The sequence below is a fragment of the Poecile atricapillus genome, chromosome Z, assembly GCF_030490865.1.
Source record: "Poecile atricapillus isolate bPoeAtr1 chromosome Z, bPoeAtr1.hap1, whole genome shotgun sequence".
NCBI lineage: Eukaryota > Metazoa > Chordata > Aves > Passeriformes > Paridae > Poecile > Poecile atricapillus.
In genome coordinates, this window is record NC_081289.1 from 143,859,201 (window position 1) to 143,883,520 (window position 24,320).

Genomic DNA, 24,320 nt, shown 5'->3' on the forward strand with positions numbered 1-24,320 from the left:
AAATAATATTCAATTCCAAATTAATATTCGGCTCCAAATTAATATTCAGAAAGAAGAGGAAATAAAAGAGATAAAAGTGAGAGCAGAGCCAGGAGAGCAGCACAGGAAAATTAATTCCATTCAAAATTAATATTAATATTTAAATTAATATTCAAAATTAATATTCCTGCAAAGGAAGTTTTTCATTCCCTTGTTTGATTTACCCTAAGGAAGTTTTTGATTCCCTTGTTTGATTTACCCTAAGGAAGTTTTTGATTCCCTTGTTTGATCTGTCCTAAGGAAGTTTTTCATTACCTTGTTTGATCTGTCCTTGCGCAGCGTGGCCGGTGGTCGGAGGCTTCCCCTTGCCCATCTCGGGGGTGCCTGGTCTGGGTGGCCTAAACAGGAGACAGGTGAGGGGAGGGACAGAGGTGAGCTCCAGAGCCTGGGGTGGGGAAACTGAGGCTGGAGAGGGGTGGGGAGCCCACGGATGGAGCAGCTTGGGGAGCCCCAGCACCCCAGCTCAGGGAACCCAAGGCTGGAGCAGCTCTGGGAGCCCCAGCACCCCAGCTCAGGGAGCCTCAGCACCCCAGTTTGGAGAACCCAAGCCCAGAGCACCGTGGGGACCCCATCACCCCAGTTTGGAGAACCCAAGGCTGGAGCACCATGGGGAGCCCCATCACCCCAGCTCAGGAGCCCCAGCACCCCAGCTCAGGGAACCCAAGGCTGGAGCATCTCAGGGACCCCCAGCACCCCAGTTTGGAGAACCCAAGGCTGGAGCACCATGGGGACCCCCAGCACCCCAGTTTGGAGAACCCATCACCCCAGTTTGGAGAACCCCATCACCCCAGTTTGGAGAACCCATCACCCCAGTTTGGGGAACCCATCACCCCAGTTCTGGGACCCCATCACCCCAGTTTGGGGCCCCCAAGGCCAGAACCCCACAATGACCCTGCTGGGTACCTGGCAGGCCCTTTCTTCATGTGCTCCCCGATGAAGGTGGCGTTGGTCATGCTCATCAGCGTGTTGGCCAGCGAGATGACGGACAGCAGGTGCTGCGTGGTCACCGCCCGCGACACCCCGTACGTCCCCCGGCCCGAGCCCTCCGTCACCGCGCCCCCGGGCCGGTTGTAGCCCGGCAGCATCAGGGACATGTGGCCGCCCCGAGAGAGGAGGCCGAAGGACACGGAGCAGTGAGGCTTCAGCATGCCCAGGCGATCCAGGCACAGCTCGTCCAGCCCGGAGTTGAGGCCCCAGGCGTGCAGGCAGGACATGAAGAGCTTGGCAGTGTCCATGGTCAGGTTATATTCCAGCAGAGTCAGCGGTTTGGATTTGCTGGAGCGATATTCCGGATCGCCGTCCTCCCTCCTCTGCCTCGTGGCCTCCTCATCCTCATCCTCATCGTCCAGCAGGTGCTCCTTGATGTTCTCCTTGATGGTTTCCTTCACCTGCTGGAAGAGCACGGCCGCTCTCTTGCCGGTGAGGAAGGAGCCGCCCTTGTCGGAGCTCCCCGCGGGTTTCTGGAGGCTGTCGGGGGCCAGCAGGGCGGCGTTGGGCCGCGCCGCCTCCTCGGTCAGCAGCTGGATAATCAGAGCCTCCACGTCAAAGAACAGCACGTGGATGTCAGGGTCTGTGATGTTGGTCTTGATGGCCTGAACCATCAGGGAGTTGTGGGAGTATTTGGGTAAATTCCCCTGGAAAAGACAGAGAAAGGATTGGAATTTCCATCGGGAGAGCTGAGCTCAAAAAACACAGAAATTCAATTTACAGGAGTTCAAAACCCACAGAAGTTCAATTTACAGGTGTTCAAAATCCACAGAAATTCAATTTACAGGTGTTCAAAAAATTCAATTTACAGGTGTTCAAAAACCACAGAAATTCAATTTACAGGTGTTCAAAAAATTCAATTTACAGGTGTTCAAAAACCACAGAAATTCAATTTACAGGTGTTCAAAACCCACAGAAATTCAATTTACAGGTGTTCAAAATCCACAGAAATTCAATTTACAGGTGTTCAAAAAATTCAATTTACAGGTGTTCAAAAACCACAGAAATTCAATTTACAGGTGTTCAAAACCCACAGAAATTCAATTTACAGGTGTTCAAAACCCACAGAAACTCAATTTACAGGTGTTCAAAGGGAAACTGAGGCACAAGTTCACATCTCCTTCTCCTGATCCCGGGAGATCTGAGCAGTGTTCCAAAGGAAAATTCAGCTTTTGGAGCGTTGTTCTCCCTGACACCTTCACCAGGACAGGAAACACCCAGGGAACAGTGACAAACACAACATCCCTGAGCATTTTTCCATTTTTCCAAGTTTTCCATGGTGGTGGATCTCTGAGGAACGTGAGGAGGAGCTGGGAATGGAGCTCTGTTGCTCTCTGCTGGCCACATCCACACCGTGAGAACCTCAGGAACATCTCCTCATGGATCAGGAGGTGTCCCCAAGCCCTGGGTGCCACCTGGGTGACCTGGACACAACATCCCTGAGCATTTTTCCATCTTTCCAAGTTTTCCATGGTGGTGGATCTCTGAGGAATGTGAGGAGGAGCTGGGAATGGAGCTCTGTTGCTCTCTGCTGGCCTCATCATCACCACAGGAACCTCAGGAACATCTCAAGGAACAGGATGGAACCCTGGGTGCCACCTGGGTGACCTTGAGGAACTCCAGACCATCACAACCACCATGGAAAACTTCCCAGATTTCCCTTCTCACCCTCAATCCCTGCTCAAAACTCCACTTCTGGAACATTGTTCTCCCTGACACCTTCACCAGGACAGGGAACAGTGACAAACACAACATTCCTGAGCATTTTTCCATTTTTCCAAGTTTTCCATGGTGGTGGATCTCTCAGGAACGTGAGGAGGAGCTGGGAATGGAGCTCTGCTGTTCTCTTCTGGCCACATCCACACCATGAGAACCTCAGGAACATCTCCTCATGGATCAGGAGGTGTCCCCAAACCCTGGGTGCCACCTGGGTGACCTTGAGGAGCTCCAGACCATCACAACCACCATGGAAAACCTCCCAAATTTCCATTCTCTCCATCCAACCATGCTCACCACCCACCTTATCCGAGGCTTCTGAGGCCAGCAGGTTGGTGGCCAAGGTCTGCAGCTTCTGCTGGGCCACGTTCTTGAGGGCGGCCAGGCTGCGGCGGGTCATGGCCTGCTTCAGGTTGACGGCGGGGTGGCTGAGCGCGTCCAGGGCGGCGGGCACGGCCTCGTCGCAGGCGCTGAGGATCTCCACGGCTGTGATTCCCATCACGCAGCGATCCAGAGCTCCTGCGGCAAATGGAAATGTGGAAATTATGGAATTCCACCTGAACCTCTGGGAATTTCCCTCAGGATGGTTCTCTCCTCAACACCTGGAGTGAGGAGCTCCAGATAGAAATGTGGAAATTATGGAATTCCACCTGAACCTCTGGGAGATTCCCAAGCAGGAATGTGGAAAAGGATGGAATTTCCCTCAGTGTGATCCTGCACTGAACACCCAGAGCTCCCACCTCCAGGTAGAAATGTGAAAAAGGATGGAATTACACCTAAACCTCCATGAACTTCCCTCAGGGTGATCCTGTGCTGAACACCTGGAGTGAGGAGCTCCATGTGGAAATGTGGAAAAGGATGGAATTCCACCTGAACCTCCATGAACTTCCCTCAGTGTGGTTCTCTCCTGAACACCTGGAGTGAGGAATTCCAGGCAGGAATGTGGAGAAGGATGGAATTACACCTGAACCTCCATGAATTTCCCTCAGTGTGGTTCTCTCCTGAGCACCTGGAGTGAGGAATTCCAGGCAGGAATGTGGAGAAGGATGGAATTACACCTGAACCTCTGAGAGCTTCCCTCAGGGTGATCCTGTGCTGAACACCTGGAGCTCCTCACTCCAGGCAGAAATGTGGGAATGATGGAATTCCACCTGAACCTCTCTGAATTTCCCTCAGTGTCCTCCTGTGCTGAACACCTGGAGTGAGGAATTCCAGGTGGAAATGTGGAAAAGGCTGGAATTCCTCTCAGTGTGGTTCTCTCCTGAACACCTGGAGCTCCTCACTCCAGGTAGAAATGTGGAAATGATGGAATTCCACCTGAAGCTCCATGGATTTCCCTCAGGGTGATCCTGCAGTGAACACCTGGAGCTCCTCACTCCAGGTAGAAATGTGGGAATGATGGAATTCCACCTGAAGCTCCATGGATTTCCCTCAGGGTGATCCTGTGCTGAACACCTGGAGCTCCTCACTCCAGGTAGAAATGTGGAAATGATGGAATTCCACCTGAAGCTCCATGGATTTCCCTCAGAGTGATCCTGTGCTGAACACCTGGAGTGAGGAATTCCAGGTAGAAATGTGGGAATGATGGAATTCCACCTGAACCTCTGGGAATTTCCCTCAGTGTGGTTCTCTCCTGAGCACCTGGAGTGAGGAATTCCAGGTGGAAATGTGGAAACGATGGAATTCCACCTGAACCTCCGTGGATTTCCCTCAGGGTGATCCTGCAGTGAACACCTGGAGCTCCTCACTCCAGGTAGAAATGTGGAAACGATGGAATTCCACCTGAACCTCCGTGGATTTCCCTCAGGGTGATCCTGCAGTGAACACCTGGAGCTCCTCACTCCAGGTAGAAATGTGGAAATGATGGAATTCCACCTGAAGCTCCGTGGATTTCCCTCAGGGTGATCCTGCAGTGAACACCTGGAGTGAGGAATTCCAGGTGGAAATGTGGAAATGATGGAATTCCACCTGAAGCTCCATGGATTTCCCTCAGGGTGATCCTGTGCTGAGCACATGGAGTGAGGAATTCCAGGTGGAAATGTGGGAATGATGGAATTCCACCTGAAGCTCCATGGATTTCCCTCAGTGTGATCCTGCAGTGAACACCTGGAGCTCCTCACTCCAGGTAGAAATGTGGAAACGATGGAATTCCACCTGAAGCTCCATGGATTTCCCTCAGTGTGATCCTGCAGTGAACACCTGGAGCTCCTCACTCCAGGTAGAAATGTGGAAATGATGGAATTCCACCTGAAGCTCCATGGATTTCCCTCAGGGTGATCCTGTGCTGAACACCTGGAGCTCCTCACTCCAGGTAGAAATGTGGAAATGATGGAATTCCACCTGAAGCTCCCTGGATTCCTCTTGCTCCCGTCCCCGGCGCGTCCGGACTCACCGGTGTCCATCTGCCAGACGTAGACGGATCCATCGGAACATCCCACCACCAGGTAATCATCAGCAGGTCTCCACTTGATCACCTGGATGGGGAACAGGTGGCGGGAGGCCAGCATGATGCACTTCCTCTCCCTCAGGCTCAGCAGCCCCACCGAGTGATCGCTGCCCACCGAGCACACGCACTGCTGCACCCGCGCCTGGAAAACAGGAAAAACTTCATTAAAACATGGGAATTATTAAATTGGGATTAAATTAATGAATTTATTCAATTAATCCCCCTGCTGGAACCTGGGATTATTAAATTGGGATTATTAAATTGGGATTCAATTAATTCCCCTACACGCACTGCTGCACCCGCACCTGCAGGAAAAACAGGAAAAACTTCATTAAAACCTGGGGTTATTTATTAATTAATATTAATTAATTCCCCTACACGCACTGCTGCACCCGCGCCTGGAAAAACCAGCAGGAAAAACTTCATTAAAACCTGGGATTATTTATTAATTAATATTAATTAATTCCCCTGCTGGAACCTGGGATTGAGATTTCTCCTGCTGTAACCTGGGATTATTAAATTGGGATTATTAAATTTGGATTATTAAATTGGGATTCAATTAATTCCCCTACACGCACTGCTGCACCCTGGCCTGCAGGAAAAACAGGAAAAACTTCATGAAAACCTGGGATTATTTATTAATTAATATTAATTAATTCCCCTACACGCACTGCTGCACCCTGGCCTGTAGGAAAAATTCCATTAAAACCTGGGATTATTAAATTTAGATTATTAAATTTGGGATTAAATTAATTAATTTATTCAATTAATTCCCCTGCTGTAACCTGGGATTATTAAATTGGGATTAAATTGGGATTATTAAATTGGGATTCAATAAATTCCCCTACACGCACTGCTGCACCCACGCCTGGAAAAAACAGCAGGAAAAACTTCATGAAAACCTGGGATCATTTATTAATTAATATTAATTAATTCCCCTACACGCGCTGCTGCACCCTCGCCTGCAGGAAAAGCAGGAAAAATTCCATTGGAATCTGGGAATTATTAAATTGGGATTATTTAACTGAGATTAAATTGGTATTATTTAATTGGGATTCAATTAATTCCCCTGCTGTAACCTGGGATTATTAAATTGGGATTAAATTAATTAATTTATTAAATTAATTCCCCTGCTGTAACCTGGGTTTGGGATGGGGCTGGGATGGGGTTTGGGATGGGGGTTGGGGATGGGGGTTGGGATGGGGGTTGGGATGGGGGTTGGGATGGGGGTTGGGATGGGGGTTGGGATGGGGTTGGGATGGGGTTGGGATGGGGGTTGGGATGGGGGTTGGGATGGATTTGGGATGGATTTGGGATGGATTTGGGATGGATTTGGGATGGATTTGGGATGGATTTGGGATGGGGAGCTGCTGTTGGAGTCTGGAATACAGAAGAACTGAGATAAGCAGAGCTCCCCACCAGGGAGGACCCCAAAAGAATTCAGCCCAAAGGAGGCTGAGAAACCCAAGAATAAAAAGCAAAATACAGAAGAGATGCAGCAGAAACAGAAAAAGGATTTTGTAGATAAAAGTGACAGAGCTGTGCAGGTGGCAGCTCCTGCATTCCCCTGGTGCAGGAACTGTTATCCTGCAGAACTCACACTGCAGTTTTCTGGTGGAACCAGCAGCTGGGTGATCTCCCCTCCATGCACACAGAAGATGTGTTTCATCTCTCCAGAGAAGATATCCCAGATGATGACGGAGAAATCCACGCCTCCAGAGATCAGGAACCTCTGGTCGTAGCGGGAGGACACCTGGTGAGGGTACAGCAAACAGGTGACCTTGTTCCTGTGGCCTCGAAGTGTCCTGTGAGGGGGCCAGCCTGCCCAAAAAGAGAGGAAAAATGGGAATTCAGCACAAGCAGGGGGTGTTGGCTGGGTTGGATCGGCTCTCCCCACCCACCTCTGTGGCCTCAGGGAGACAAAGAGTTAATTTGTTCCACCCCAAACCCCTTGTGAAGGTTCAGGGGTTCTGATGGGGTTTGTGTCCCTGGGGGTTCATCCTTGGGGTGTTTCTGAGCCTCAACTCCACCCTCAAAGGTGGAAACCCTCGGTTCTGTCCCTCAAAAACCCCTGGGTCAGTGAGGAGAACGACACAGACTCTCAGGAGTCAATCACATATTAATTATTAAACTTATATTGTTCTATTTAAGCATTGTTTTTACCCAAACATGGATTTCTCATCATCCCCCCAGCCCCCTAACATTGTTCCTCATGTTCTTTAAACAATAATTCTATCTGATCACAATAATTCTATCTAATCACAATAATTCTATCTAATCACAATAATTCTATCTAATCGCGATAATTCTATCTAATCACATCTAACAATTATAAATAAAATATATGATAAATGATCATTTATCATTTATTGATTACACGGGTGCAGCTTGACCTGATCTTTAGCAAGCACAAGGCCTAAGATTTCCAGGGCTTTCCAAACCCAACTTTTTTTCTAAATCCCTGAATTTTCTAAGATTTTAGAACCCTTTACTATCAAAAGGTGGACAAGGTTCTGTCCCTCAATAACCCCTGCTGTGCCTCTGTTTGGAGCTCTCTGTTCTGGATCTGGGTTTGTTCTAATGCTCAATAAATGGTTTTATGAACTGGGATCCCATCTTATTTGTGTTTGATGTTGATCCCCAGAATCCTGCGTCTCCCCTGGCTGAGATCCCGAGCTCTGCACTCACCTCTGCGCAGGGTGTGCTCCCCCTGCAGCAGCTGCACGATTGCGGTCTGCGTGGCGGGGACGATGACGATGCTGCCGTCCTCGCGGCCGCACGCCAGCCGCCCGTGTGCCGGCATGTAGACGCTGGCGGTGACGCGCAGGGGATCGTCAGGAAGAGCGCTCAGCTGGTCGATGATCCCGGCAGGATGGGGACAAAGCTGGTCAAAGGCTTCCTGCAGGGACACTGAGGTGGTGGCACGCAGGCCTGGGAGAGAAAAGAGAGAGGGAATGGCAGCCCCTGAGATCCAGGAGAACACCCAACTTCAGACAACGTGACATTTATGGGATGGTTCTCATGGTGTTACGTGGAAACAGCTGGAAAAGTTGGTTAGGAAAGCTAAAAGTGTGGAAACTGGAGATTTCTGGGGGAAAAAAGGGAAGGGAAGGGAAGGTGCGGGAAGGTGCGGGAAGGGAAGGTGCGGGAAGGGAAGGGAAGGGAAGGCGCGGGAAGGGAAGGGAAGGGAAGGGAAGGGAAGGGAAGGGAAGGGAAGGCGCGGGAAGGGAAGGCGCGGGAAGGGAAGGGAAGGGAAGGGAAGGGAAGGGAAGGTGCGGGAAGGTGCGGGAAGGTGCGGGAAGGTGCGGGAAGGTGCGGGAAGGGAAGGGAAGGGAAGGTGCGGGAAGGTGCGGGAAGGTGCGGGAAGGGAAGGGAAGGGAAGGGAAGGGAAGGGAAGGGAAGGGAAGGGAAGGGAAGGGAAGGGAAGGGAAGGGAAGGGAAGGGAAGGGAAGGGAAGGGAAGGGAAGGGAAGGGAAGGGAAGGGAAGGGAAGGGAAGGGAAGGGAAGGGAAGGGAAGGGAAGGGAAGGGAAGGGAAGGGAAGGGAAGGGAAGGGAAGGGAAGGGAAGGGAAGGGAAGGTGCGGGAAGGGAAGGTGCGGGAAGGGAAGGTGCGGGAAGGGAAGGTGCGGGAAGGGAAGGTGCGGGAAGGGAAGGGAAGGGAAGGGAAGGTGCGGGAAGGGAAGGGAAGGTGCGGGAAGGGAAGGGAAGGTGCGGGAAGGGAAGGTGCGGGAAGGGAAGGTGCGGGAAGGGAAGGTGCGGGAAGGTGCGGGAAGGGAAGGTGCGGGAAGGGAAGGGAAGGGAAGGGAAGGGAAGGGAAGGGAAGGTGCGGGAAGGGAAGGGAAGGTGCGGGAAGGGAAGGGAAGATGGAGGATTTAAGGTGTTGTCTCTTCATCTTCTTCTGGAGGTTTTTAGGAAGCAGGAGGTGATTGGATAGAGAATAAATCAGAGCAGCACACAGGTCATTGGGTCATGAAGAAAAACAATTAACATGTTGACTGTTAATTAGGTAAAAAATGGTATAAAGATAAAAAATTAACTATTGTTAATTAGGTAAAAATAAGGATAAAAACAAAAGATTACCTATTGTTAATTAGGTAAAAATAAGTATAAAAGACAACCTATGGATAATAGGTAAAAATAAGGATAAAGATTAAAAATTACCTATTGTTAATTAGGTAAAAATAAGTATAAAGATAAAAAATTAACTATTGTTAATTAGGTAAAAATAAGTATAAAGGTAAAAGATTACTTATTGTTAATTAGGTAAAAATAAGGATAAAGACAAAAAATTAACTACTGTTAATTAGGTAAAAATAAGTATAAAGGTAAAAGATTACTTATTGTTAATTAGGTAAAAATAAGGATAACGATAAAAAATTAACTATTGTTAATTGGGTAAAAATAAGTAAAGGTAAAAAAATTACATACTGTTAATTTAATAATTATTAATTAATTTATTAATCATTAATTATAAATATATATTAATTATAAAAACATGTATTAATCATATTAATGTTAATTTAATATTGTTAAATGTTATTGATCTCTGGGATCATGGAGCCAACCCTCACATCCCATCTTTTAGAAACTTATCCAAGGATGGTGACTGCACCACAACTTTTTGTAAAATACTTTTCCCTTATATCCAAGTTATTCCTCCCTTGGAGCAGCTGAACACTGGATGATCCAGTGGAAATGAATCCCTGAAAATGAAGATTTTTCCAAGGAGGAGAGGATCCAAGTTGGAGATGTGGAGGAGAAGCAGCAGCAGAAGAGGTTGTGGGGTACCTTTTGCACCCTCCTGCTGCTCAGGGGTGTCAGGAATGCTCCAAATGCTCAATCTCCCTGAGGAATCCCCCTGGATTAAGAGCCTGGATCCAAGATCTGTGTGGCCATGGAAGAATCGAGTGACAGGAGGACAAATCAGGAGCTGTGGGGAGAACAGGGACAAGCTCAGAGCCCAGCAGGAAATGTTGGGAAGGTAGAATTAGAAAGGAATTATAAATATGACTCTGTAGCCAGAAAGGCTAAAGAAATACAAATGAAAGCAGGGTTTGAATATTCTTTCCTGCAATAAAACCAAGCTGAGACCCCTCTCCCCAACCTTATAAGGAAAGGTCTGAAGGACCCTGAGATAACTAAAAATATGCAAAAACAGTGATTTCTATAGGTCACACACAAATGTTGCTGTATTAGGATACTTAGAAAGATTTGTTAGTGAAGGAATAGAATATTCAAATGTATAGGTTATATAAATAATTGTAAAAGAGAGTTTGCTCTCTTGGTCTCTCTTGGTTCTCTTGGTCTCTCCTGGTCTCTCTTCATTCTCTTGTTTTCTCTTGTTCTCTCTTGGTCTCGTTTCCTCTTCTCTCTCTTACTACGTTCTCTTGCTGCTCTTTCCTGCTCTTCTTTATCCTTTTTCCCAGCTCTCTCACTTCTGTTCTGTTCCTCTCTTTCTTACCAATCTTAAGTCTTGAACTCACATACTCATATTTTACCCTCATTTTTATTGTTCTCTCCGAGCCTGCTTTGAGCTTTATCTGCTGGCTGATATCAGGCTCTCTCTGTCTCTATCCCACCCCCTGAAATAAACTTTTGACACCTAATTCGATTTATAGAGCTCTTTGCTGTGTCTCTGAAAGTGTCTCCTACAGGGAAATCTCCGTGGGAAGAGCCAAACCTGCTTCTCTGCTCGGTCCAAGACGCTGGACAGCAAAGGTGGGATGGGATTCTCCAGGGCTTTCCCCACATCCCTGCGGAAGGAATCGCTGGCTGGCAGGCAGCTGGGTGGAAAAACAAAGAAAAGACTCAAAATCATGGAATTTCCAGCTGTTGTTGGCACCCTGGTGCTCTGATCACGGCAGGAATCCCATGGAATTCCCATGGTTTATCTGGGAATGTTCAAGGTGAGACACCATGGCCACCCAGGAAGAGGAAAGAAACTTTTATTGCTTTTACTCTTGTTATTTTCAACCTCTTCGATGCCAAATTTTGATTTTATGGTTTTGTATTTACACATCTTCCCTTACTGGACCAACATCTCGGTGCTCTCCAATTAATTCAGTTTAATTCCAAACAAAAATTAAATAAATGGGTTATTTTTTTGTTGAGTACCTGGCTGGTAATTTATAGATGAAACTTTGACCAACATCTCAGTAGTTCTCCAATTAATTCAGTTCAAATGAATGATGATAGATGAAACTTTGATAAAAGTTTGAGAAAAGTTAAACACAGAATCTCAGCAGTTCTCCAATTAATTCAGTTTAATTCCAATCAAAAATTAAATATTTGGGTTTTTTTTTTGTTGAGTACCTGGCTGGTAATTTATAAATGAAAATCTGACCAACATCTCGGTGCTCTCCAATTAATTCAGTTTAATTCCAACCAATCAAAAATTAAATAAATGGGGTATTTTTTTTAATTGAGTACCTGGCTGGTAATTTATAGATGAAACTTTGTCCATCCTCTGTCCACACAATCACTTTATCAGCTGCCACAAAGTCCCCACCAGTCCAGGTCTGCCCATTTTCACTGGGCACTGAGCACAACAGGGAATAATCTCCAGCATCAAAAACCTGTGAGGAAACAGAAAACAAAGTGTTAAAAAATTAATTACAATTAACAAATGAGGAATGTGGCTCACATCACACACTGCCCAGGCAGATTTTGGATTCCACACAACCTTGGAATGCTTTGGGTTGGAGAAGACCTCAAGGATCATTTTGTTCCAAACCCTCAGCACAGGCAGAGATTTGGGTGAAATATCCAGAAATATTTAAATACACAGCAGAGACACATGAGAGAGTTTAACTGTGATTCCCAAGGGAGAAGGAGCCAGGGGCTCTGAAATATCCACAAATCCAAATGTTTCCATGTGGTTTAACTCTGATTCCCTTGGGAAAAGGAGCCAGGGGCTCTGAAATATCCAGAAATCCAAATGTTTCCATGTGGTTTAACTCTGATTCCCTTGGGAAAAGGAGCCAGGGGCTGTGAAATATCCAGAAATCCAAATGTTTCCATGTGGTTTAACTGTGATTCCCAAGGAGAATGAGCCAGGGGCTGTGCCTTACCCTCCAGTACTTGGAGCACACGACGAGGAGCGAGCGCTGCGTGAAGGAGCAGAAGGAAATGCTCTGGCAGTTCTCACAGTAGATGGGTTTGGATTCCTCCTCAAACACTGGGCTGGTGTCCTGAAACAAAGAGAAATGATGCTCAGCCTGCTCCTGCCTGCTGCAGGTGTCACATGGAAAGCCCAAGTGATAGCAAAAGGTTTGAAAATGTTAGAAAATTCAGGGATTTAGAAAGAAAGTTGGGTTTGGAAAGCCCTGGGAAAAGCAGGACCTGGAAATGTCAGGTCAAACTGCACCTGTGGAATCAATAAATGATAAATTATATAATTTTTAGATGTGATTAGATAGAATTATTGTGATTAGATAGAATTATTGTTTAAAGAACACGAGGAACAATGTTAGGGGGCTGGGGGGATGATGAGAAATCCATGTTTGGCTAAAAACAATGCACACGATAGAACAATGTAAATTTAATTGTTGCAATCAGCAACCTCAGGATCTCATCCAGGGGAGATGCAGGATTTTGGGGAGTAGCATGGAATGGGCTCCCAGTTCATGGAACCATTTATTGAGCATGGGAACAAACTCAGATCCAGAACAGAGGCACAGCAGGGGTTTTTGAGGGACAGAACCCACGAGGGTTTCCACCTTTTGATAGTAAAAGGCTTTAAAATCTTAGAAAATTCAGGGATTTAGAAAGAAAGTTGGGTTTGGAAAGCCCTGGGAAAAGCAGGACCTGGAAATGTCAGGTCAAACTTCACCTGTGGAATCAATAAATGATAAATGATACAATTGTTAGATGTGATTAGATAGAATTATTGTGATTAGATAGAATTATTGTGATTAGATAGAATTATTGTTTAAAGAACATGAGGAACAATGTTAGGGGGCTGGGGGAAATCCATGCTTGGGTAAAAACAATGCTTAAATAGAACAATGTCAGTTTAATAATTAATAACCAGCAGGAGACTTCTCCTCAGATGATAAACAGCTCTTACAACAGATTTCTGTGAGGAGCTGATTTACCTCATCTCCTCTAAAACATTCTCCTTTTATTCATTAGTACCCAGGAGATGCCAAATAACAGAATAATATGAATATTCCTAAAATATTCATGTCTGCTCAGCAAAACATTAACCCAAATAAAAACCAGATTTGGACAAATGGGATATAATCCCACACTTCATTTGGAAATCAGATTTCTGAGAAGGATTAGGAATTCTGGCAGCAATTCCCATCAGTGAAGGGAAATGCAGAGATTTTCCAGAGGCTGTGAGCAGCAGGATATCAGGAGCAGGATCCTGAATCCCAGTGGGAAGAGTCACCTACCTGTGCCCGACTGAGCTCCGAGGTGATGATCCACACCTTGAGGATGCCGGTCACGGACACGGCCACCACGGTGTCCTCTGGGAAACACAAAAATCAGCCTGAGGCACAGGGATTTCCTCACCTGAGCAGGAATGGAAACCTGATCCCAGCATTCCCAGAGTGTTTGGTTCCCCATGGAATGTTTATTTGCCAAGATGCTCATGGAATGAGGAATAAATAAAGGCATGAGCAGGAAACACTTTGCAGCAGAGCTCATTTCCAGTTGTTCCAGCTGTTGTGGGGATAAGAGCTGAGCTTTCCCATTCCCAGTTTACAACTCAAGAGAGAAATGCTTTAATTGGGATTTTGGGATTCCCAGTTTACAACTCAAGAGAGAAATGCTTTAATTGGGATTTTGGGAATTCCCAGTTTACAACTCAAGAGAGAAGTGCTTTAATTGGGATTTTCTCCTCAGAGCTCCCCAAACCCCTCAGGAATTCCACACCACCCGAACAAGAGGCTGCTCTGCCACCAGGGAATCACCAGCAGTGAGCAGAAGAAACCTTCAGTGCTCAGGTGACACTTCCAGGTGATCCAGCTGGGACAGGATTCCCAGAAAAGCTGTCCCTGGATTCCCTGGATCTGTCCAAGGCCAGGCTGGACAGGGCTCTGTGGGAAATACTCACCTTGTGTCCTGTTGGAGCGGATGATGGTCATGGAGCTGATCCAGTCAGGAGAAATCTTGGATATCAAGGAATAAAGAACTTCCAGGCTGGTTGCATCCACCACCAGGATTTCAGGATAATGTCCGTGGCACAGGAGCCTCCCTTCCCTCTGCGAGCCGACTGTGAACTGATAGAACTGCCCCGATGGAGCAAGCACGCGTTAGAATCCATGGAAAACAGCGATTTCCCGGGAATTCTGAGGATTCCCAGCTGGTTTTGGAGCTGGGGTGGATTTGCCAAAGGCTGCAGGAGGCATTCCCAGCCTGCCATCCCTCACCTGGATGCCTGTGTGAGCGCAGGCCAGCTTGGTGAACTCGATGCACCGCCCGTCGTTCACGTCCCACAGGCACATCTCCCTAAAATGTGGGGAAACGTGTGGAAAACATGTGGAAAACATGGGGAAAACACACACAGGGAAACATGAGAAACACATGGAAAACACACACAGGGAAAACACACATGGAAACACAGGGAAAAGACACACAGGGAAAAGACACACAGGGAAAAGACACACAGGGAAAAGACACACAGGGAAAAGACACACAGGGAAAAGACACACAGGGAAAAGACACACAGGGAAAAGACACACAGGGAAAAGACACACAGGGAAAAGACACACAGGGAAAAGACACACAGGGAAAAGACACACAGGGAAAAGACACACAGGGAAAAGACACACAGGGAAAAGACACACAGGGAAAAGACACACAGGGAAAAGACACACAGGGAAAAGACACACAGGGAAAAGACACACAGGGAAAAGACACACAGGGAAAAGACACACAGGGAAAAGACACACAGGGAAAAGACACACAGGGAAAAGACACACAGGGAAAAGACACACAGGGAAAAGACACACAGGGAAAAGACACACAGGGAAAAGACACACAGGGAAAAGACACACAGGGAAAAGACACACAGGGAAAAGACACACAGGGAAAAGACACACAGGGAAAAGACACACAGGGAAAAGACACACAGGGAAAAGACACACAGGGAAAAGACACACAGGGAAAAGACACACAGGGAAAAGACACACAGGGAAAAGACACACAGGGAAAAGACACACAGGGAAAAGACACACAGGGAAAAGACACACAGGGAAAAGACACACAGGGAAAAGACAGGGAAAAGACAGGGAAAAGACAGGGAAAAGACAGGGAAAAGACAGGGAAAAGACAGGGAAAAGACAGGGAAAAGACAGGGAAAAGACAGGGAAAAGACAGGGAAAAGACAGGGAAAACAACACAAGGAAAACAACACAAGGAAAACAACACAAGGAAAACAACACAAGGAAAACAACACAGGGAAAACAACACAGGGAAAACAACACAGGGAAAACAACACAGGGAAAACAACACAGGGAAAACAACACAGGGAAAACAACACAGGGAAAACAACACAGGGAAAACAACACAGGGAAAACAACACAGGGAAAACAACACAGGGAAAACAACACAGGGAAAACAACACAGGGAAAACAACACAGGGAAAACAACACAGGGAAAACAACACAGGGAAAACAACACAGGGAAAACAACACAGGGAAAACAACACAGGGAAAACAACACAGGGAAAACAACACAGGGAAAACAACACAGGGAAAACAACACAGGGAAAACAACACAGGGAAAACAACACAGGGAAAACAACACAGGGAAAACAACACAGGGAAAACAACACAGGGAAAACAACACAGGGAAAACAACACAGGGAAAACAACACAGGGAAAACAACACAGGGAAAACAACACAGGGAAAACAACACAGGGAAAACAACACAGGGAAAACAACACAGGGAAAACAACACAGGGAAAACAACACAGGGAAAACAACACAGGGAAAACAACACAGGGAAAACAACACAGGGAAAACAACACAGGGAAAACAACACAGGGAAAACAACACAGGGAAAACACAGGGAAAACACAGGGAAAACACAGGGAAAACACAGGGAAAACACAGGGAAAACACAGGGAAAACACAGGGAAAACACAGGGAAAACAACACAAGGAAAACAACACAAGGAAAACAACACAAGGAAAACAACACAAGGAAAACAACACAAGGAAAACAACACAAGGAAAACAACACAGGGAAAACAACACAGGGAAAACAACACAGGGAAAACAACACAGGGAAAACAACACAGGGAAAACAACACAGGGAAAACAACACAGGGAAAACAACACAGGGAAAACAACACAGGGAAAACACAGGGAAAACACAGGGAAAACACAGGGAAAACACAGGGAAAACACAGGGAAAACACAGGGAAAACACAGGGAAAACACAGGGAAAACACAGGGAAAACACAGGGAAAACACAGGGAAAACACAGGGAAAACACAGGGAAAACACAGGGAAAACACAGGGAAAACACAGGGAAAACACAGGGAAAACACAGGGAAAACACAGGGAAAAGACAGGGAAAAGACAGGGAAAACACAGGGAAAACACAGGGAAAACACAGGGAAAACACAGGGAAAACATGGGAAACACACACATGGAAAACACGTGGAAAACACAGGGAAAACACACACAGGGAAAACACACACAGGGAAAACACACACAGGGAAAACACACACAGGGAAAACACACACAGGGAAAACACGTGGAAACACAGGAAAAACACACACAGGGAAACACATAGAAAACACACAGGAAAACACAGGGATACGTGGAAAACACATGGAAAACACAGAAAACACACACAGGGAAAACACACACAGGGAAAACACACACAGGGAAAACACACACAGGGAAAACACACACAGGGAAAACACACACAGGGAAAACACACACAGGGAAAACACACACAGGGAAAACACACACAGGGAAAACACACACAGGGAAAACACACACAGGGAAAACACACACAGGGAAAACACACACAGGGAAAACACATGGAAACATGAAAAACACATGGAAACACATGGAAAACACACACAGGGAAAACGTGCCAGCCTCCCCAGCCCCCTGCCACCTACAGCATCTTCCTCTGAACCATTTTCTAGGGATTTTAGCCCTTGTTTGTAGGGAAACTCCAAATTAACTGGACTTTCCAGTCCTCCTAAATCCACAGCACCTCCTGTTCTTTACCTGTTTTATCCCCCTCACGGTGCTTTTTCATTTAAAATTTTATATTTGAACTGAATCAGAACAGAATCTGGGAGGTGCTTTCCTTCCCATCAGAAAAATAAATTCCCTGTGAAAACTCAATTTGGTTTTAAATCCCATGGGAAGAATTATTTAGCGCTGAAATCTGCCCAAGGTGGAAATTCTGAATTTTGACACATTTTCTCCTCAAATTCCTTGCTAAAAGGAATCATTCCCCATCTTTTCTGCATAAAAAAAAAAATCTCTATTTGGGTATCAATTGCTGCTTCTACCCCTAAACTGCTGCTCTATGACTAATAAATAAATCAAAAAATAAAATGTATTTGCTGAAGAGTTTTTTTCTTGAGGATAAAAATCAAACACGGTGTTGAACATAGGGATAAACTGGGGAGAAATTCCCATTATTGCAGCTCTGCAGTAAAAAACATTTAGGAACTCACCCACTCTCTGATGCACTCACTATATATTGCTTTTCACTGGATGCTGAGGCCTTGGATAAACAAGTGACTGAGGCTGTGTGACCAAAGAGCAGAGCTCTGGGATTGATCTGGGATCAGGGAAAGAAAACAGGGGGTGAAAAATCCCACAAATGACCGGAATAGCCATATCCCAGCTTTCTCCTTCCTGTGTTATATACCTATTAATATGTGGTATATATAAATATTAACACATTTAATTAGCACAGCAGTGCATGGATCATCTTGGGAGACTTTGGGAATGAGAATTTGGGGGGGGGAAAATGCATTTTGCAAACCTCTGTTGGTATTTACAACTCAAGGGCTGAATTTGGCTCAATTCAATTGAAATGGAGTTTGGTTGAATGAAAAAGATTGTGCTGCACATGAAGAGCTTCCCCCTGTATATCCATAAATAAGGGGAGACCTCAGAGCCCCTTCCAGTGCCAAAAGGGACTCCAAGAAGCTGGAGAGGGGCTTGGGACAGGGAATGGAGCTCCAGGAAAAGGGGGAATGGCTTCCCACTGCCAGATGGGATATTGGGAAGGAATTCCTCCTCGTAACACAGAATTACACAGCTCAACTAGAAAGCAACTTTAGAGCAGCTCCAAAAAAATCTTCTTACAGGAGCAGCAAGGAATCCATGAGCCAAAATGCCCCTTTGTACCTTGGCCCGGTGCTGAGGGAAGGGCAGGAGAGGCTGGGAATGTGAATTGAGGATACCTGCAGGTCAGGAGCCAGGTCCCAGAGGCAGATCTGCCCGTCATGGCAGCCGGTGACGATGACGGAGCCATCCACGAGCAGCAGGGAGGAGACGCAGTGCGTGGGGGCGCGCCGGCCCCACAGCACGATGGGCAGCACCAGGCTGTTCCCAGCCATGGCCACGGAGCGCCTGCAACTCCAACAGCACGGCAACATCAGCAACATCCCGGTGAACTTCCCTTCATCATCATCACACCAGCAACATCCCGGCAAACTTCCCTTCATCATCACACCAGCAACATCCCGGCAACCTTCCCTTCATCATCACACCACCAAACTTCCCTTCATCATCACACCAGCAAACTTCCCTTCATCATCACACCAGCAACATCCCGGCAACCTTCCCTTCATCATCACACCACCAAACTTCCCTTCATCATCACACCAGCAAACTTCCCTTCATCATCACACCAGCAACATCCCAGCAAACTTCCCTTCACCATCACACCAGCAACATCCCGGCAAACTTCCCTTCATTGTCACACCAGCAACATCCCGGCAACCTTCCCTTCATCGTCACATCAGCAAACTTCCCTTCATCATCACACCAGCAACATCCTGGCAACCTTCCCTTCATCATCACACCACCAAACTTCCCTTCATCATCACACCAGCAACATCCCGGCAAACTTCCCTTCATCGTCACACCAGCAACATCCCGGCAAACTTCCCTTCACCATCACACCAGCAACATCCCGGCAAACTTCCCTTCATCATCACACCAGCAAACTTCCCTTCATCATCACACCAGCAAACTTCCCTTCGCTCATGTTCTCGCCATCTTTTCCCCTCATGTTTCTACCATCTTGTTCCAGCCTGTCTCTGCCATTTTCTCCCCTCATGTTTCCTGCCCTTTTCCCCTCATGTTCTCGCCATCTTTTCCACTCATGTTTCTACCATCTTGTTCCAGCCTGTCTCTGCCCTCATGTTGTCCCCTCATGTTTCCCGCCCTTTTCTCCTCATGTTTCCTACCCTTTTTTCCTCATGTTTTTGCCATCTTTTCCCTCATGTTTCCTGCCCTTTCCCCTCATGTTTTTGCCATCTTTTCCATTCATGTTTCCTGCCCTTTTCCCTTCATGTTTCCTACCCTTTTTTCCTCACGTTCTTGCCATCTTTTCCCCTCATGTTTCCACCATCCTGTTCCAGCCCGTCTCTGCCATTTTGTACCCTCATGTTTCCCACCATCTTTTCCCTCATGTTTCCCACCCTTTTAAACTTTGTTTTTGGCATCTTTTCCCTTCATGTTTCCTGCCCCTTTTTCCTCATGTTTTTGCCATCTTTTCCCCTCATGTTTCTACCACCTTGTCCCCTCCTGTCTCTGCCATCTTTTCCCCTCATGTTTCCTGCCCTTTTCCCCTCATGTTTCCCACCCCTTTCCCCTCATGTTTTTGCCATCTTTTCCCCTCATATTTTCCACCCCTTTCCCCTCCTGTTTTTCCTGCCCTTTTTCCCTCATGTTCCCTGCTCTTTTCCCCTCACGTTTTTCCTGCCCTTTTCCCCTCCAGTTTGGGTGATCCCAGGATGCAGCAGATGGACAGACAGACATAACCCCCTAGGTATGAGGCAATGGTGCTGTTTATTTACACACGAGGGGGCTGTGTAAATAAAAAATCCAAACAATTGTTCTTTTGTAAATAAAAGTTGTAAATAAAAAATCCAAAATATTGTTCTTCAAACCAAGAGGGAGGGGAGTAAAAGGCAGAGGCCAAACAGCACATCCCTGCACACACACAAGGATTTTTGCCCAAATTCCTCTTTCTAGAGTAATTTTGAAATAAAAAATGCTTTAAGCCCCAAGGCTGAAGTTGTTTTTATATTCCTGATGTTATTCTGTCCCTGCTACACAGACACTCATGTTGGAATATGGAATATCCTGCCTTAGGTGAAATCAACCTTGTATAATCCACTGCTAAACTGGATCCTGGCCACTCTCCAGCAGGAAATAGGTACAGCACTATCTTTACAGCAACATTTTGGATCTTCTGAACGTATTGACACAAAAAACACAGCAGAATTTCAACCATCCCCAGGCCAAAATGGTCTCAATGACTGGGAATTGAAACTCAAGTTGTGGCAATAAAACCCACTCGGATTTGCACAAGATTTAAACCCCACAACAACCCTTTGTTTGTGGTAGCAACATTCCCAGCTCACCGAGCACTTCCACGGTTTTAGAGCTGAGGTTTGCTCATCGGTAAAAAGGTCATGTTAAATAAATAACCAAACTCTCCTTGTGGATTATCTTGTGGGGGTTTATGCTCTGAACTCACCCCAGCACAAACTAGAGCTCTGATTTAGAGGAGCCAAAACAGGATTCATGGAGAACTATTTTAAAATATGTGTGTTTTCCTGTTTCTTTTTCACTGTCTTCTACCTTGAGGTTGCCAGCAATATTTGCACTTTTCACAGGTCTGGAAACCTGTTTCACAGCACTTCTGAGGGAATAAATGTGAATTATGACAGAAGAATAAAGGTCAGCCTGAATGTGAGTGTGGATCCCAGCTCCGCTCCCCGCTGGGATAAGCACAGGTATCCCTGGGATGGATACAAGGAACCAACAGGCAAACAGCAGCATCTGGGAGGTTTCTACCCATCCATCCCAACCCAGATTCCTGTCATTCCTTAGCCATAAAAACCACAGGAATTGTGATCCCACTCCATGAGTGCTGCCACCCTCTGCAGCCAGGGAGCTGTGGAAAAAAGGGGGAAGGGAGGGAGCCAGGGCAGGATAATGAATGGCTAAGGATTACACATGGCTCCCGAGAGGATCCTGACAAGTCAGGGATCAATCGTGGGGTTTCCACAAAATCCACAGCACAAAATCAGTAATATCACATCAAATGAGCCTTCTCAGTAAAGCAACTCATTTCTGGTCCATCTCCATTAAAAGCTATTTCATTAAGAGCTCACATTTACTGCTCAGGTTCAATAAAGAGCAAAAATCCCCTCTTTCTCTGCACTGCAAACCACACCTGGCCCTGCAGAGTTAATTGTTATGCAATGCTGGATCAATTGCTCTGTCTGGATCATCACAATCCAGAAAGAGAAATTAATTCAGCATTTTAAACGACAGGGTGAAAAAACAAAGAGCTACAACTAAAGCAGGCTCGGAAATCATCATAAAAATGGCACAAAAGCAGCAATAAAGCACCCAGATGCAAAAGAACCAAATGCAAAGATCAACAGCGAGAACAAAACCACCCACAGCAAACAGAAATGCCCACCCGATTTTTGTGAGGAAACAAACCAAAAAATGACTAAACCAGAGATGAAAAGCCAATAAGCAACACAAAAATCCCTTCCCACTCCTCTGCTGTCCTGCTAACCAGCTGCATCTTTTAATAAATACAGAAAGTGCCCTGGCAGGGCACAGAATTACTGCTTGAGATCCTGCAGTTCATCATTCTGCATTTAAAGCTGCTTCTGAACATTTCCAAACCCTGAATCAAGGCGATTTTCAAGAGGAACACACAGGAGGATATTACAATATACAAGACATGTAACTAACAAGGCACGTAACTAACCTAAGAAATCCCAGATTCTCCATGTGGAAAACACATTATCAACCCCCTGACAGTCCCATTTCAACCACAGAATATCTCATAGCAAGGCACTGGGAGAGAAAGGAAAAAGAAAAACTACCTCTTTCCTTCTAGGTTTTGACCATGGCAGCGCAAGGCCTTCATAAAAATCTTCCTTTTCAGGAAAAACCACATTTTAATTGCCCAGGCAATTGCAGAGCTTAACCCCAGCAAACACCAACTGCAGCCCCTGCCAGCACCAAAATCCCTTTTTGTCTGAAACAATCAATAATTCCATTTTTTGACATCAGTGATGACAAAGTCCAGGAGCAAATCAACACTGCCCCAGTGGCAAACGGGCCCAAAAGCAGGCAGGGAATCATTCCACAGCCATCCAGAACTCCCCAAACCCATCATTTCCCGCAGAAAAGGGAACTTGGAATGGAAAATGTCACCAGTAAAGCTCTTCCTCTTAATACTTCTGGCTCTAGGGGGTAAATTTGTCTCTATCACTTCTACAAGTGCCAAAATCCTGGTTTTCTTCCCAAAACACAATAAAGCATTTGTAATAAATGTATATATGTAATAAAGTATATAAGTATATAAGCAGTATATAGGTATAAAGTATATAAGTGTATGTAAATATGTAATAAAGTATATAAAGTATATAAGCAGATTATTCTGCTTATATACACACACATACATTTATCTATCCCATAATCTTTGTATTTATTCCCTTCACTTTAGATTTTCTAACATATGACTTTGCAAATAACCATAAATGAATAATATAGAAATAATTCTAATCTTACACACACAATAAGTGCAGGGATGTGGGAAAACACGCAACAATCTTGTACAATAAACAGAACAAACGCAGGGATGTGGGAAAACACCTTCCCAAAACCAGGATTTTAAAAATATTTCAACAGAAACATCAATAAAATATTATTAATAATAATTTTAGTAATTTTAATAATTTTAAAGTTAAGATTAATAGTATTGATAATATTAATTAAGCAATTATTTCAATGAGGAACCAGAAAAATGTTAAATAATGCGTTAACCTGACAGAATAATCCAGTGACTCTTTGAACTGCTCTGCTTAAAGGTGGGATTGAGGCACATTTAATAATCCCGGATCAATTCCTATTTCAGTAAAGCCACTAAACAGATTTTTTCAAGTACAAGGCATTAAATGCCGACTCCAAGACTCAAGTACTTAACACTTTTTCAAGCTGTCTGCCCAGAAATCAACAATACGGATTTTTACAGCCAGAACAAATCCATGAAGAGACAAAACAAAAACAACTCCACCTTTGTTATACCAGAGTAACTCTTCCCAAACTCTTTGTATTTCCATTAAATAAGGAATTAAATCTCAGGATATGTGTGCACACTCCAATAATCTGCCCCCAAAATACTATTAAATAGCACAAAAGAGCGTTAAATTGTATAAAATAGCTATGAATGGGCTATTCATGCAATTCAGAAACATCGAATGATTTTAAATGTAATTACTGATTAGACCTTCTATTTATTATTGAAGGATGGAGAAAAGGGACCATTGAGAGAGTGAAAATAGAATGGAAAAACCTTCCCTGGGTACGCAGGAGGTTCCAAACCAAGGCAGAGAAGGAAATGCTAATTTGGGACGAGATTTGAATTAATTAACGCCTTTGGAAGCCACTCGCAGGTTTGCCTGGTGCTTAATTTGATGACACACTGAACCCATATTCATTTTTTCCTGTTTCAAACTCACAGAGGACAGTTATCCAAAGCAGCTGGAGAACTCTAAATCCCATCCCCGAGCGCCCAGAGCACCGTGTCTGGCACAGGGAAGCGAAATAAAACCGGGGAGGGCTGCGAGGTAGCAAAAAAAATTGGCATTAAAAGGATCAATCACGCGTGAGGAGCCTCTCCTTGGGTAAGAGATGGAAACCTCCGTCCATTAATAACCTGGCGGTGGTTTGGAGGTAAAATCTGGTGAAATTCTAAATCAATGCTGCTCTGTTAGAAGGGGCAGGGATACCTGGGCTCCCGGGGCTGCCTCAGCGCCGCGTCCCTTCCGCCACCGCAGCCCCCTCAGCGCTTCCCTCAGCCCCCTCAGCGCTTCCCTCAGCCCCCTCAGCGCTTCCCTCAGCCCCCTCAGCGCTTCCCCTCAGCGCTCCGGA

General features: G+C 45.7%; 1 protein-coding gene across 5 annotated transcripts in view; it reads right to left on the bottom strand.

Moving 5' to 3' along the window:
- The window catches only part of LOC131592923 (WD repeat-containing protein 7), a 43,159-nt gene that overhangs the window by 18,337 nt on the left and 502 nt on the right, over positions 1–24,320 (bottom strand). For 4 of the 5 annotated variants that reach the window (XM_058864851.1, XM_058864854.1, XM_058864853.1 and 1 more), the window contains exons 2-16: positions 18,587–18,755; positions 17,849–17,955; positions 14,568–14,646; positions 14,252–14,426; positions 13,587–13,663; positions 12,258–12,377; positions 11,617–11,762; positions 10,868–10,970; positions 9,976–10,117; positions 7,877–8,119; positions 6,789–7,009; positions 5,135–5,330; positions 3,047–3,261; positions 943–1,673; positions 295–377 (exon numbers count right to left, since the gene is read on the bottom strand). In XM_058864851.1, coding sequence (XP_058720834.1) covers positions 295–377; positions 943–1,673; positions 3,047–3,261; positions 5,135–5,330; positions 6,789–7,009; positions 7,877–8,119; positions 9,976–10,117; positions 10,868–10,970; positions 11,617–11,762; positions 12,258–12,377; positions 13,587–13,663; positions 14,252–14,426; positions 14,568–14,646; positions 17,849–17,955; positions 18,587–18,742 — 2,794 coding nt within the window. In that variant the 5' untranslated portion in view covers positions 18,743–18,755. Of the gene's footprint in view, positions 1–294; positions 378–942; positions 1,674–3,046; positions 3,262–5,134; positions 5,331–6,788; positions 7,010–7,876; positions 8,120–9,975; positions 10,118–10,867; positions 10,971–11,616; positions 11,763–12,257; positions 12,378–13,586; positions 13,664–14,251; positions 14,427–14,567; positions 14,647–17,848; positions 17,956–18,586; positions 18,756–23,908; positions 24,242–24,320 lie in introns of those variants that run through there. The other variant, XM_058864852.1, reaches the window with a different exon arrangement.